Below are 15,691 nucleotides of genomic sequence, written 5' to 3'. Positions count from 1 at the left end.
ACTTGCCTTTATTATGTGCAGGCTTTATAATGGTTTTGGCCAGCAACAGCGACAAAAAAAGGCACCTTTCGATTCTTCTCATGTGCACGCAACAAATTGTGAGCGGCCACAATAGTAGACACGCTTACATGTGGCTACTACGTTAGAAGTGCACCCTACTCATACGCCGATGCTTGTAAAACGCGTAAGATATTCACCCACCATTAGTGGTAACATGCCGTATTAGGATAGCAGTGAAGACAAACTGAGTTGAGAAAATTGCACAAACAGGCCTGGAGTGCGGCCTGATCCCGGCGACCAGAACCGGTAACGCACTCTCTCACCAGAGCAGGATTGGCCACCCTGGTGCAGTACTTGGCCACAACCTCCCATATGAATACAACAATCAAACCCCGGCCCTCAGTCCCCAGCAGCTGCGAAGCAACTGACCACGGCGGCGGTCAGACCTGCAACGCAGCAGAGGGTGCTAAGAATCCCTGGCTCCGGACAGGCCGCCATTGGAATCTGAACCTGGCAACGTTTAACGTTAGAACGTTATCTAGTGAGGCGAGTCTAGCAGTGTTATTGGAGGAATTAGAGGGTAGTAAATGGGATATAATAGGGCTCAGTGAGGTTAGGAGGACAAAAGAAGCATATACAGTGTTAAAAAGCGGGCATGTACTGTGCTACCGGGGCTTAGCTGAGAGACGAGAACTGCGAGTCGGATTCCTGATTAATAAGGAAATAGCTGGTAACATACAGGAATTCTATAGCATTAACGAGAGGGTGGCAGGTCTTGTTGTGAAACTTAATAAGAGGTACAAATTGAAGGTGGTACAAGTCTATGCCCCTACATGCAGTCATGATGACCAGGAAGTCGAAAGCTTTTATGAAGACGTGGAATTGGCGATGGGTAAAGTCAAAACAAAATACACTACAGTCGCCGACCGTTTATTCGGACCTCACGGGGACTGCGAAAATGTCCGAATAAACTGGTGTCCGAAAAAGCAGATTAAGAAAAAAAAATGAAATCCTTTATTTCCACACACTTATTCGGGCTTGGCAGTAGGCTTGGAAGAAAGCGTGAATGCGCCGTTGCACGCTGTTTTGTTTACGCGCAATCAGATAAGCCTGAATCTCGGAGAGGGTCGTACGGTCACTATTAGCGGCTGATAGCACAGTCACTGCTTGTACACGCTCCACATGCGACGGCAGCGTAGCACATGGTGAGTAATCTTCCGACTCTGAGTCATCGTACGGCGGTGCAGCAGAAACCTGACGAATGATCTTGCCGTCGTCGAGTTCTGCGCATGTCAATACAGCAGTGTCAGCACCTATGAAACTGTCAAATGAGACGGTGTCCGGAACCGCAATGCAACCACTGCGCAGGTCTCGGAAGAACATTTTCTGCGTCAGGTGGGGCGCACATCGGAAGGCGACTTAGGCCTCCCGGCACCCGCTAGCCGGCATTCCCCAGCGAAGTCTGTGCGGGCACTGTCGGCGCCATTAGACACTTGACGCGATGTTTCCGTACACCGCGTTGGATCACCGAAACCTCGACACAGCGCACAAACGAAAAACGTGGCCTGCTCGCAGCGTCGTGCGCGAAGAAACAAATAAGCTGCTGGATTGTCTTGACATGGCTTACTAAGCTGAAACCGGAACTGCTGCAGAGCCACTCTAACCAGGCAGAAACGATGATGATGAGCGGGGATTTCCAGTAGCGCCACTTCGTGGGGCAGCAAGGAAGCTCTGTTCAAAACAAACATGGCGTTCAGCAAGTCGAACGATGTATGGAACCATGCACTGGTCAGAGTCGGTGCATGGTGCTCTCGACCGAGTTGGCTAAAGGAGTGTCCGAAAAATCAGACGAGAGGTTGCAAGGTGTCCGAACTTTCGGCAGTTGTTATACATTGTGGTCTATGGGGAGAATGGCGGTGCCGCGAAGCTGACCGAATAATCGGGCATGTCCGAATTTTTGGAGTCCGGAAAATCGGTCGGCGACTGTATACTGATGGGCGATTTCAATGCCAGGCTAGGCAAGAAGCAGGCTGGAGACAAGTCAGTGGGGGAATATGGCATAGGCTCTAGGAATAGCAGAGGAGAATTATTAGCAGAGTTTGCAGAACAGAATAATATGCGGATAATGAATACCTTTTTCCGCAAGCGGGTTAGTCGAAAGTGGACGTGGAGGAGCCCGAATGGTGAGACTAGAAATGAAATCAACTTCATACTCTGCGCGAACCCTGGCATCATACAAGATGTAGACGTGCTCGGCAAGGTACGCTGCAGTGACCATAGGATGGTAAGAACTCGAATAACCCTAGACTTGAGGAGGCAACGGAAGAAACTGGTACACAAGAAGCCAATCAATGAGTTAGCGGTAAGAGGGCAACTAGAGGAATTCCGCATCAAGCTACAGAACAAGTATTCGGCTTTAACTCAGGAAGAGGACCTTAGTGTTGAAGCAATGAACGACAATCTCATAGGCATCATTAAGGAGTGCGCAATAGAAGTCAGTGGTAACGCCGTTTGACAGGAAACCAGTAAGCTATCGCAGGAGACAAAAGATCTGATCAGGAAACGCCAATGTATGAAAGCCTCTAACCTTACAGCTAGAATAGAACTGGCAGAACTTTCTAAGTTAATCAACAAGCGTAAGACAGCGGACATCAGGAACTATAATATGGATAGAATTGAACAGGCTCTCAGGAACGGAGGAAGCCTAAAAACAGTGAAGAAGAAACTAGGAATAGGCAAGAATCAGATGTGTGCGTTGAGAGACAAAGCCGGCAATATCGTTACTAATATGGATGAGATAGTTCAAGTGGCTGAGGAGTTCTACAGAGATTTATATAGTACCAGTGGCGCCCACGACGATCATGGAAGAGAAAACAGCCTAGAGGAATTCGAAATCCCACAGGTAACGCCAGAAGAAGTAAAGAAAGCCTTAGGAGCTATGCAAAGGGGGAAGGCAGCTGGGGAGGATCAGGTAACAGCAGATTTGTTGAAGGATGGTGGTCAGATTGTTCTAGAGAAACTGGCCACCCTGTATACGCAATGCCTCATAACCTCGAGCGTACCGGAATCTTGGAAGAACGCTAACATAATCCTAATCCATAAGAAAGGGGACGCCAAAGACTTGAAAAATTATAGACCGATCAGCTTACTGTCCGTCGCCTACAAAGTATTTACTAAGGTAATCGCAAATAGAATCAGGAACACCTTAGACTTCTGTCAACCAAAGGACCAGGCAGGATTCCGTAAAGGCTACTCAACAATAGACCATATTCACACTATCAGTCAGGTGATAGAAAAATGTGCAGAATATAACCAACCCTTATATATAGCTTTCATTGATTACGAGAAAGTGTTTGATTCAGTCGAAACCTCAGCAGTCATGGAGGCATTACGGAATCAGGGTGTAGATGAGCCATATGTAAAAATACTGGAAGATATCTATAGCGGCTCGACAGCCACCGTAGTCCTCCACAAAGAAAGCAACAAAATCCCAATAAAGAAAGGCGTCAGACAGGGAGATACGATCTCTCCAATGCTATTCACTGCATGTTTACAGGAGGTATTCAGAGACCTGGAGTGGGAAGAATGGGGGATAAAAGTTGATGGAGAATACCTTAGCAACTTGCGATTCGCTGATGATATTGCCTTGCTTAGTAACTCAGGAGACCAATTGCAATGCATGCTCACTGACCTGGAGAGGCAAAGCAGAAGGGTGGGTCTGAAAATTAATCTGCAGAAAACTAAAGTAATGTTTAACAGTCTCGGAAGAGAACAACAGTTTACGATAGGTAGCGAGGCACTGGAAGTGGTAAGGGAATACATCTACTTAGGGCAGGTAGTGACCACGGATCCGGATCATGAGACTGAAATAACCAGAAGAATAAGAATGGGCTGGGGTGCATTTGGCAGGCATTATCAGATCATGAACAGCAGGTTGCCATTATCCCTCAAGAGAAAAGTGTATAATAGCTGTGTCTTACCAGTACTCACGTACGGGGCAGAAACCTGGAGGCTTACGAAAAGGGTTCTACTTAAATTGAGGACGACGCAACGAGCTATGGAAAGAAGAACGATAGGTGTAACGTTAAGGGATAAGAAAAGGGCAGATTGGGAGAGGAACAAACGCGGGTAAATGACATCTTAGTTGAAATAAAGAAAAAGAAATGGACATGGGCCGGACATGTAATGAGGAGGGGAGATAACCGATGGTCATTAAGGGTTACGGACTGGATTCCAAGGGAAGGGAAGCGTAGCAGGGGGCGGCAGAAAGTTAGGTGGGCGGATGACATTAAGACGTTTGCAGGGACAACATGGCCACAATTAGTACATGACCGGGGTAGTTGGAGAAGTATGGGAGAGGCCTTTGCCCTGCAGTGGGCGTAACTAGGCTGATGATGATGATGATGATGAAGACAAATGCAGCACTTTCCGCAGCCTGCCCGCCACGTGTTCCTACGTCACCGGCAGCTAAGCGCGCCCATCTGTTTCAGTCCCCTCAAATTGGACATGGCTAGGTTATTGCCGCAAACTTGCCGATATTAACGATATTATTCATTACTGATACTGAAGAAACTATTTGCACGTAACGTATTCACGAGAAGAAAAAAAATAGCGCTTGGCGCGTTCGGCTTGCTCCACCGGCCGCCATTTTTGCTTTGGTGTACGGCACTACATACAACGGCAGCCGCCTATTTGTTGACCTGTTGTCACTGCGCAGCAAATGCGGGATGCAAAAAAAAATTTAACCCGCATAATGACCGCACCCCTGAAATTGCGTCAATTTTATTTTACATAAAGTGCAATCATTATGCGAGTAAATACGGTAGTGAAAGAAAGTGAAAAAAAAGACTGCACCAAAGGCCATCAGTAGGCACTAGGTATAATTCATGTACATATGGCCGTTGCTGGTCGACGACATAGCATGCAGTCACTTCAAAAGGATTACACGTTTTCGGGTCCTCAATGCCCCGCGAGCTCTGTCGCGACGCAATTTCACTGCAGATTTCCCAAACCACAGTCAGTTTAGTAGCGAGACCGTTATCCTGATGGCTCCGCACCAGCTATGCAGAACCGCCACAAGTATTACACCAGAAAACGCCGAGAAGATTGTTCACTGTTGCAAGACCAACAACAAGTGGGCTTCGTGACCGAGACTTGCATTATTGGCAGTCGGATCTTCAACAAAACACCAAACCTTTCGCTCCGTGGCAGCCATAGATGTAATTTTGTCGAGTGTAGCTTTCTCATGTGCTCTTATCCACTTCGTCTTGAGTTACAACAGCCGCTTGAACATGCATGATCAGGCAAAGCAGTGGGGCGTCAACGTTAGGCAGGCGGTACGACTTCAGCGGTGAGCCGCAGAATATCCTGTGCTGACTGCGACGTCGGAATCGCTTTCAGGGGTTTATTGCGTCTCGTGTGTTTCCACCCGTAACAATTCACGGAATGAAACTTTGTCAGACCTCCAGCGTCGCAGTCGCGAGACAGACAAAATGGCGGCTGTTTTCGTCATGTTAACGCTCGTGGTCCGAGCCGATCATGACTTGCCATCTCGGTCGCATGCTCAAACTGGCCAATAATAGCGTACACTGCGAATGTCTTTTTCTGTTGTTTTTTCTTGACTGCAGTGCCGGCAGTGTTGCCGACTGACGAATAAAGAAAGCTACAAACATGAACTTTCGAATGATACCAAAATAGCCCTGGTAGAGCGCGAAATCGAGTTATGCATGACGAAAATCGGGCGCGATTTTGCCTCAATTTAAAGGGCAACGCTTGCGGATTCACATTTTTAGATCACGATAGCAGAACTACTACGCAGTATTTTGTAACCAAGTTTCGAAGATAGGCACAAAAATGCGTCAGGAATGCGGAAAATAAAAATGGAAAATTTGAATTTTGTGTTGATTTTCGGTCCCAAAGACCCGGGTCACCCCTTCCAGGAGTTAAGGCCACAGACACTGCGGCATCAAACGAAAAGAAACTTTTGTAGTGCAAAATTAATAAATACTGCATGTTTTCTGCCCTTTCATCGCACTCTCTCAGAGTCCGGTTTTTGACAGGTGAGTGGCAGATCTAACACTATTTCGTTTAAGCAGTACTACCATATAGTACATACTTTTTCCGAGCGCCGGCCAACTACGGTTTTAAGAGGTTTCACTGTATTAGGAATTTAATTCAAAGAAATCTTTGACGAGTTTCCTTTATTTTGCTGAATTAAGATGTTTGCACAAAGCTGATGACAGGTGCCCTAGAGCCCACATGCATGGTATTATTTTCTTACATAACGAAAGGGTTCCTTTTGTAACAAAGGATGAAAGGAGATTTAAAGTATACTGTGTCCTCCATTCATGCTTTATGGCAAGGAAGTGTGAAGGGCTTTTCATGCAAGGTTAGGGAGGGGCCCAAAAAAGAAGGTTTCAGAATTTGGCCCCGATTTCCCTCTCCTGGAGATACAAAACTCTCTGCCCATACTGACAAAAGTAACCAAAAAACCAAAGCCCATCCTTAAGTCCTCACAGAAAAACATTACAGTCCATCATCCACCTTGCTGCAATAAGCACAGCATGCCGAAGAGAACAAGCAACAATGTAAATCAAAGGACAAAGAAAAAAAATGGCACAGTTAATTGACTTTCACATAACCAGGTTTCTTCCCTGCTCCTTTCCCAACATTCAGTCTAGCTAAGTTTATGGGTTCTGTGTTCTTACATAACTTTTCTTACCGTGCCTCCGCTTTCATCTTGAGACTGAGAGCCTCCAGCTTCATCCTTGGCACCCTCCTCTTGAACCCCTTCACCAGATTCGTCCTCGTCTTGCCCTTCAGCCTTTTCTGCCTGGGCAAGAAAAGCACACACAAGGGAAAACAAAACATTATTTTGACAGCACCAGACATTCAAACTCAGCCATTGTTGCAACAGAGGCAACTGCGCCACCATTGAGGGCCTTGAAAACGGAAATGAAAACGCTGTACAACTTCATGGAGTACCGACAGTTTTGAAGTTGTAGAAACTGTACACACACTTCTTGCACCTTAAAGCATGACTGTCAGCAAGTATGAAGGTTGGGAATTGCTTATATGTCAACTTGTTATTAAAAATTAAGATTGAAACCTGGGGTTCTATGTGCCAAAATCAGAACCCGATTACGAGTCACGCCATAGTGGGGGCCGACGACAGATTAATTCCGACCACCTGGGATTCATTAACGAGCACCTAAATCTAATTACACAGGCATTTTCTTGCACTTCGGCCCCGCCAAAATGTGGCTGCCACAGCACGGGTCTAAGCAGCGACCTCGTGCTCGGCAGCGCAACACTACAATTTGATACTAAAGCTGGTCTTCAAATGCCACACCTGGTGCTATCACCATCATCATGATGTTGTGAGAGAGAGACTGCCAACTGATCTGTGTGCGAGAGCACTGGTTCGAGGCGAGGAGATAATCAAAATGGTAGCGGTGGTGGCTTTGCTTAATGCTGTTTCAGACCTGCGGTCATGGGCAGAAATTTGGCAAAATCGGATGGCAAAGGGTTCTTGCGTCAAAAATTTCATACGTTCTTATGCATTATATTATGCATAATTATCTGGCATGTCCCAACGTAATGTAGCAATGATGCAAAGTAAATGATGATGTTCCCCGCAAAGGAAAAAAAAAACAAGAATGCTGTTTGTATTGTGTTGACTGCACATACGTGCGGCAGCTGCAGCTATGGTACAAATCAAGCAAACCAGTGTACATGTATCATGACATCACAAAGAGTCTACAGTCAAACCCATTTATAACGAATTCAATAATTATCCGAAAAGCAGTAGTTACATCAGTAGTTTGTCGGGGTGTCTAATAAGTTGACATATCCAAATTCCCCGAGTTTTCCAGGTCTTCCCTGAGCGACACAGAACTTTGTTTTATGTCAAGACGGGCTGACACAATGTTGCCCGACGCTGTCACCCTCAGTAAGCATGTTAAAAATAAAAAAAAAGAGACTTAATCCAGTTTGAATATCTTTGAATATCAAATATCCTTGCAAAGAAATGGTAACACCCATGGCAAATTGGGCCGAACGTTTTCAAATGTGAATAAAAAGAGATGCACAAGAAGCATACGGAAGCAAATATTTTTAACTGTGAGCTCTTTACCAACTGATAGCAAGCTCATTGGTATGATGCCTGAACTTTGTCGCAAGTAAGATTCTCCCTCAGCAGCTGGGAATTCAACCTCAACTGTCCTGACATACTGTCAGCACGTACACAACGCCTCAGTATCGTGTTTCACTGCTTTAAAGAGTTTACCACACTTTGGTTTAGATGAGGGACGCCTGCACCTCGGTGTCAGCCGACACTTTCCTTCTTGAGCTCAAGCTTCTTCAAAGAAGAGGTGGCACAGTTCATTTTCCGATCATTCCTCAATGCGACAGTCTTTTCTGTTCTCATCCTCGTTCTGCCGTGCGTTCGCCACACGAACCATTTGAAGCATCTTCTCGATCAGTTGTACAGTCAACCTCTGATTTTTGCCGCGAAGACATCAGAAAAAATGCATGTCTTTACTGCCCTTAAATTTAGGCTCAAATTGCCACAGGCACATCCGAAAAAGCTCTGAAGGTCTGCAGTACACTTATTAAGCATTTCGGTGCTCATACTGACAGGTGGTGGCAGCTGCACGCGTGTATAATTAAGGAATACATATTGGGTACTGTGACAATTGCCCGTCCCACACTTAAGCTTCAATGCAATACTTCACCGATGCTTCACCGCATAACAATGCTTTAATGAGGCGAAGCTTACTTTCGGAAACCAGCATAATATAACGCATTGTGCTTTCCAAGCTTCAAAGCCACTGGCGAAGATTACAAAGGTATAGTCGGCGCCATTCCTAACAGCACCAAATTATTTACAGTAGCGAACGTAAGTAGCTAGGCCTAGCGTTGCCGTTGCGGTGGCTACGACTGCCAACCGATTGATCTGTGTGCGAGAGCACTGGTTCGAGGCGGTGAGATAATCAAAATGGTGGAGGTGGTGGCTTTGCTTAATGCTGTTTCGGACCTGCGGTGATGGGTAGAAAGTCGGCAAATTCGGACGGCAAAGGGCTCCTGCATCAGAAATTTCATACGTTCTTATGCAGACACTGTATGGGTCACATGGTGGTGCCAAGAAGCCATCCCAATTATCAGGCATGTCCCAAGCCAGCACAAGCGTGACTTTCGTTTGCTTTCAATAAAATTACAGCTAACTTTCCCTGACAGAAGCACAAATCCCTTGAGTTTTCCCAGAGTATTTCCAGACTTCAAAATCCCTGAAAATTCCCAGTCGGTAGACATCCTGTTTGTTAATACAGACTCGCGCCTTAACTCAAAATTAACGCACTGAAGCTGGTGTAGGCAGTTCCGATTGGGCAGCACTTGGGTCAGAAAAACAGATTTTTATTTTCATTTGTTCCCGGTGCACTCTCGCACCTAGCTGCAAATTTTCATTAGAAATGTCTGCCTAAAGAATGAAATGTAACATCGTATAGCTCTTCCTAAATGGAGCCCAGTTCCTATCCATTATTTCAAGAGCTCCAAGCTTCTCGGCCATTTTCCATGCGAGAGCTTGCAACATTTTACTTTACAACGCCACGCCGCACACCAATACGGCCGACATGAAACAGGTCAAAATGGCGACCTCGCTTGTGCACGGTTGGCTACTGGCACGGCTAGTAGCGGCTGTGATACTGACTTTTCTAGATGGCGCTAGCTATGCACCATATTTAGCAGTTTCAATGAAAAACTGGCACGTTTCTTAATATCCTCGCATGTAAGCTGACCCTAGAGTTTGGAATATGATACCATACCACACCATACTTGCTTATTTGCACTCTTTGTTCCACACCATTTTCATATGTCAATATTATGCCATGTACAGTCGCCGACCGTTTATTCGGACCTCACGGGGACTGCAAAAATGTCCGAATAAACAAGTGTCCGAAAAAGCAGAATAAGAAAAAAAAATGCCTGTGGCTTAGCTAAGGTTCAGCCCAGGATGCGAAGCATACTAGCCTTTATTTTAGTTGTTGGACCAACAACTGGTGAACTGGTGAACAGCCTGGTGAACTGCTGTTGCTTGGCTATATTTGGTTCGGCTAGACGAAGAAACAACTCATGCGTTACTCTGCTTCACCTTCAAGAGTGGAACGCGACAGCGTTCCCGTCGACCCGCCAAGGGGTGTAAGACAATGGGCTACGGTGCAGCGACTACGCGCCCCGCATTGGACGCGGTGAGCGTCGAATAACGCAGCGTTCGGCGCGGCAACGAAATGTGCGCCTGAGCAAGCGACACACGCCTGAGCCTTAGAAACGGCTCATTTCTAAGGCAACACCGCATTCACTAGAGGCGCTTTTGTACCGCTTTGAAGCATTGTACTCGTGGCTCAGTGGTAGCGTCTCCGCCTCACACTCCGGAGACCCTGGTTCGATTCCCACCCAGCCCATCTTGCAAGAGTTGAGCCTAGCTTGCAGCTGTTGTGACGTCAGTGCCCTAGCGGGAGGAGCGAGAGTTAGGCCGCAGTACCATCTGTGCGACCGCAGGCGAGCGCACGAGCTGAGACCCGGCTACGTAGCTACGCGGCCACAAGCGAGCGCACGAGCTGAGCCTCCGCTTTTGCAGCTGTTATGACGTCATATGGTAGCTACGCGGCCGCGCGCGGCGCAGCAAGGAAGAGCGTGGTTGTGCGGCTAGTATGCTTCGCATAAAAACGAAATGCTTTATTTCCACGCACTTATTCGGGCTCAGCCGTAGGCTTGAAGAAATCGTGAATGCGCCGTTGCACGCTGTTCCGTTTACGCGCAATCAGATAAGCCTGAATCTCGAAAAGGGTCATACAATCACTATAGGCGGCTGAAAGCACAGTCACTGCTGCACTGCTTGTACACGCTCCGCATGCGACGGCAGCATAGCACATGGCCCGTCAACTTCCGACTCGGATTCATCGTCTGGCGGCGCAGCAGAAACCTGACGAATTATCTTGCCGTCGTCAAGTTCTGCCCATGTCAGTACAGCAGTGTCAGCACCTGTGAAACTGTCAAACGAGACAGTGTCCAGAATCGCAATGCAACCACTGCGCACGTCTCGGCAGAATATTTTCCGTGTTAGTAGGGAGCACATCGGAAGGCAACAAATCCTAGGCCTCCCGGCCCCCGCTTGCCGGCATTCCCCAGCGCAGTCTGCGCGGGCACTGTCGGCACCATTAGACACTTGATGCAATGTTTCTGTATGCCGCGTTGGATCACCGGAACCTCGACACAGCACACAAAGCAAACATCGCCACGCCGTCACGCCAATACTAGTTGCACAAACGAAAAACCTGGCCTACTCACACTGTCGTGCACGAAGAAACAAACAAACCAGCTACTGGATTGTCGTGACATGGCTTCCTAAGCTGAGACTGGAACTGCTGTAGCCATGAACCAGGCAGAAACGATGATGAGCGGGAATTTGCACTTCGTGGGGCAGCAAGGAGGCTCCGTTCAAAACAAAAATGGCGTTCAGCAAGTCGAACCATGCACCGGTCAGAGTCGGTGCATGATGCTTTCCATCGAGTTGGCTCAAGGAGTGTGCGAAAAATCACACGAGGTGTGCAAGGTGTCTGAACTTTTGGCAGTTGTTATGCACTATGGTCTATGGTGAGAATGGCGGTGCAGCGAAGCACACCGAATAATCGAGCATGTCCGAATTTTTGGAGTCCAAAAAATCAGTCAGCAACTGTATATGTAGATGCTGGCACATCACATTACTCGTGATGAGCTAGGAAATGTGAGGCGCTACTGTGGCATTCATGTAAATGCGGCTATAGATGGCTGTTCCGAATCATTTAGATAGGTGTAATGCATGTGGAGCTGCAAGCACAATTGCACAACGAGAATGCCGTCATCGTGGCACTCGACATCGCACCAATGCACACTCACGACCCACACCATGCTCTTCACACCTGGAGAAAGCGATTGACCTTTTTCGCGGTTTCCAAAATATGCGCGCACCTTCTGCTCGCTCACGTCGAAAGCCGTATCATTGTCACAGTTCGACTGGATCAGGGCACGTACTGCTATGGTTTGATACTTCACGTCTGGCCTCTTCTGTAGCGTGACCGGGTATGAAGCATTTGTTGTAACAGTACGGCGAAGTAAAAAACCTTATTTATATCTGGAAGCTGTTTCAATAGGCAGCGTCAGGAAATTTTAAATGCACTGAAATGTGGCCATTATAACCGATATATCATTATAACTGGGATAGTCATAATTGGGTTCGACTGTACATCCGAAAAACAAACTAGTTTGTTGAAGCAAATATATTAGTGCAATATTTAGGATGCTGTCACACATATAAAATTTGGTTAATTACATTCTGCAGTTTTACACATGAAAACCATCATTATTATGAAGCATGCCATAGTGAGAGGCTCCACATTAATTTTGACTACCTAGGGTTCGTTAAAGTCAGCATGTCTACCAAGTTGACATTTCTAAATTCCCAGAGTTTTCCAGGTTTTCCCCGAGTGTCTTTGCAAAATTCCCTGAGTGATGCAGAACTATGTTTTATGTCAAAACGGGCTGAAAGCTTATCACCCGATGCTCTCACTCTCACTAAGCATATGAAAAAACTTTAACAAGAACGACTTAATTCATTTTGAATACTAAGGAGTAGTGTTTATGTTATTCAAAAAGGTAATTGAAGGGAGGGGTTAGTTTAATGCACAGCAAATGAAATGTCTTCAAAAGAAATTGCAAATTGAGTCGGTCATCCTCAAATACGAATAAGAAGTAGATGCATATAGAAGCAAATATTTCTGAATATGAACTATTTCTATCAATTGATTGCAAGCTCTGTGGTATGAGGCCCAAATTTTGTCACAATTGAAATTCTCTCTCAACAGCTCGTACCGTATTTACATGATTGTAAGTCGACCACATTTTTAAAATTTGAAGGTCTGAAGTTGGTGGGTCGACTTACAATCGAAACCAAAACATGGCCCCGCCAAAAATGCGAGACCAACGGGAGCCACAACGTAGTTACAATTTTATGTTTGCTCTAGGGCCCTACCCGTATCTTTTCGCTATCCCGCGTGTTTGTTCGTCTTCGGACGGGTTTCTCAACATTTTTGAGAGTTTTACAGTACATGCAACACTCATGGGGGGGGGGGTCGATAGTTGATGGAAGCGCGCCGCTGTTCCCATTTGCGGCGGCACCCTCAGAACGAAGGCGCTTGCGGGGAGTATCGGTAGTTCATGGAAGAGCAGACCCCGCTCGCAGGTTTCTTGTCACGATCCACCCCGGGTCGTGAACAAGGGAGGTCTTGTGGCACCCTCCGTTAGACGAAACGGCCCCGGGGCAGCGAGTCCAGTTGGTCCCCGAAGGCGCAGGCACTCGCTAACCCTCGTAGCGCAGCAACGAATTATCCGAGGGTCTCTCCTTCCCAGCAACTCCTGTTGTTGAAGCGGAAACGCTCCATTAGGGCGGACGGTGCTGCATTAAAATGCGAGCGCAATATGGCAAGCAGCTCACCCAGCGTCTTAACGTGCGGCGTGGCTGGCTTGAGAAGGTCGATTGAGCAAGAGGCTGAAGACACGGGTCCCGCAGCTGGCCAGGAAAATGTCCCGCTGTTTGGCCTCGGGTGTGTCGTTTGCCCGGAAGAACACGTGGACTAGCTCCTCGTAAATTTGCCAGGCAGACCCATCTCCCTCGAACGGCTCGAGCCTTCCGTACAGCGGCATGGCGACAGCAACGGGGGTGGTATTCCGCGGCTCGCGGCGGCGTGGGAAAATCCGCGGGTACTCGTCACCAGTGTTATGAGGATGGCGACGAGTACCCGCGGACTAACTGGACTCGCTGCTCCGCGACCGTTTCGTCTGCGGAATCAACAACCCTCGGACAATTCGTTGCTGCGCTACGAGGGTTAGCGAGTGCCTGCGCCTTCAGGGACCAACTGGACTCGCTGCTCCGGGACCGTTTCGTCTGCGGAATCAACAACCCCTCCATGCAGACGTGACTCCTGGAGCTTCCCGACTCATCGCTGGACGACGCCAAGGACGCCGGCGAGATTTCCCGTGTGACTGGCTCACCGTCGGCGGAAACGGCGGTCAACAAGTTCGCGACAAAGGGCAGTACCTGCGGTCGCTGTGGTGGTGCCCACTCCCCTTCACAGTGCCAATACTCTCAAGCACAATGCTTTACGTGCGGGAAAACTGGGCACCTGGCATGTGTATGCCGAAGGGGGAGGACGAACAGCAAACAGCAGCAGCAGCCTGATTCAAGCCCAGGTACCAGACAAGCCCACGGCCAGGGTAGCCGTCGCAAGCGTATGCGGCAGAGGCGTGTGGCAGCAAGCTCAAGTTCTTCCGCGGCCAGGCTCCACGTCGTGGCCGAGGACCCGCCGATTTTTGACATGTGGCACACAGGCTTTGTACCGTCGTCTGTGCCGCCATACATGCTGACCGTCGAAATCTGCAGGCACCCCATTTCCATGGAGCTGGACACGGGGGCCAGCGTGTCAGTAATGGCCAGGAAACTCTTCAAGCGTGCTTTCCCCGGCGTGTCCGTCGAGGCTTCGGGCGTGATGCTGCGCAGCTACTCCGGGCAACTCTCCTAGGTCCAGGACCAGGCACAGGTCAGCATTCGCTTTGGCGACAGGGAGGCAACCCTTCCCCTTTACTTAACGAAGGGGTCGTCGCCAACGCTGCTGGGCCGAAACTGGATTCGTGTACTGGGCATTCGTCTGCCAGAGTACCCGGAAGCCAGCCTGCATGTGGTGCAGCGCTGCCAAATCTGCCAGGAGCATCAGCGAGCCTCGCGTAATGTGGAAAGCACCCCCTGGCCGTTCCCACAGAGACCCTGGTCCCGCCTACATGGGGATTTCGGGGGCTCTGGCGGTGGTGGCAGAGAAGCCTCCCTGCGCTTGGAGGACCTGCAGAGCCAGCTCGAGGAACAGCGGGAGCTGGCATCGGCACGGCTGCTGGAGCTGGAGCAGCTTCAACATGACCACAAGGAGGCCCTGAAGACGGTGGAGCGGCTGCGGTCGCTGCTGAGAGCCTGGTGGTGAGCACGGCCGAGTACAAGTGCATGCAGAGCCAGTTCTCCGTGCTGTACAACGAAAGCATGCAACTCAAGACTCAGCTGGACGAGTGTCGCTCCTTGCTGTCGACAGCCAAAACTCACACCTTCGCCAGATTGAGCAGATGGAAAGCGAGGAGCTGGTTGTCCAGAAGCTTCGCTCGGAGGTCATCCGCCTTGAGGACAACATCGCACAGATTCATCGAGAGTACGAGAATCTATGCATTGAGTTTGAGGCGTCATTGGTGTCCAGCGACCAGGCTCAGCCAATCAACTGGGAGATGCGGCACATTATAGCGAGGCTGCAGAACCACAACAGGCAGCTCAAGAGCAAGGTCTCCCGCAGCAAGCGCAAGCTGCGCGAGGCCCAATCAGAGACGCAGAAGCTGAAGCAGAAGCTGGCTGCTGACCAAGGGTGCCGTCCCGGGCCTTTGCCAGAGTCGGGAGCTAGCACAACGTCTTGGCACGACTACAGGACGCCAACCTCAAGCTCAAGCTGGAAAAGTGCGTTTTCCTAGCTCCCAGCATTGAGTACTTAGGACATGTCATTTCCCAGGCAGGCCTAGCCACGGCTCTCCGCAAAGTTGATGCGGTGCTCAAGGCACCTAAGCCCCAGAA

The 15,691-nt window shown here is 48.6% G+C and overlaps 1 protein-coding gene across 1 annotated transcript in view; it reads right to left on the bottom strand.

Annotated features, from left to right (window-relative positions):
- The window catches only part of LOC135914971 (zinc finger protein on ecdysone puffs-like), a 113,633-nt gene that overhangs the window by 68,178 nt on the left and 29,764 nt on the right, over positions 1-15,691 (bottom strand). The window contains exon 4 of the mRNA XM_065447913.1: positions 6,722-6,832. Coding sequence (XP_065303985.1) covers positions 6,722-6,832 — 111 coding nt within the window. The remainder of the gene's footprint in view (positions 1-6,721; positions 6,833-15,691) is intronic.

The sequence above is a fragment of the Dermacentor albipictus genome, unplaced genomic scaffold (genome assembly GCF_038994185.2).
Source record: "Dermacentor albipictus isolate Rhodes 1998 colony unplaced genomic scaffold, USDA_Dalb.pri_finalv2 scaffold_11, whole genome shotgun sequence".
NCBI lineage: Eukaryota > Metazoa > Arthropoda > Arachnida > Ixodida > Ixodidae > Dermacentor > Dermacentor albipictus.
Note: the sequence above shows the minus strand (reverse complement) of the source record. Positions and strands in the feature narration are given on the sequence as shown.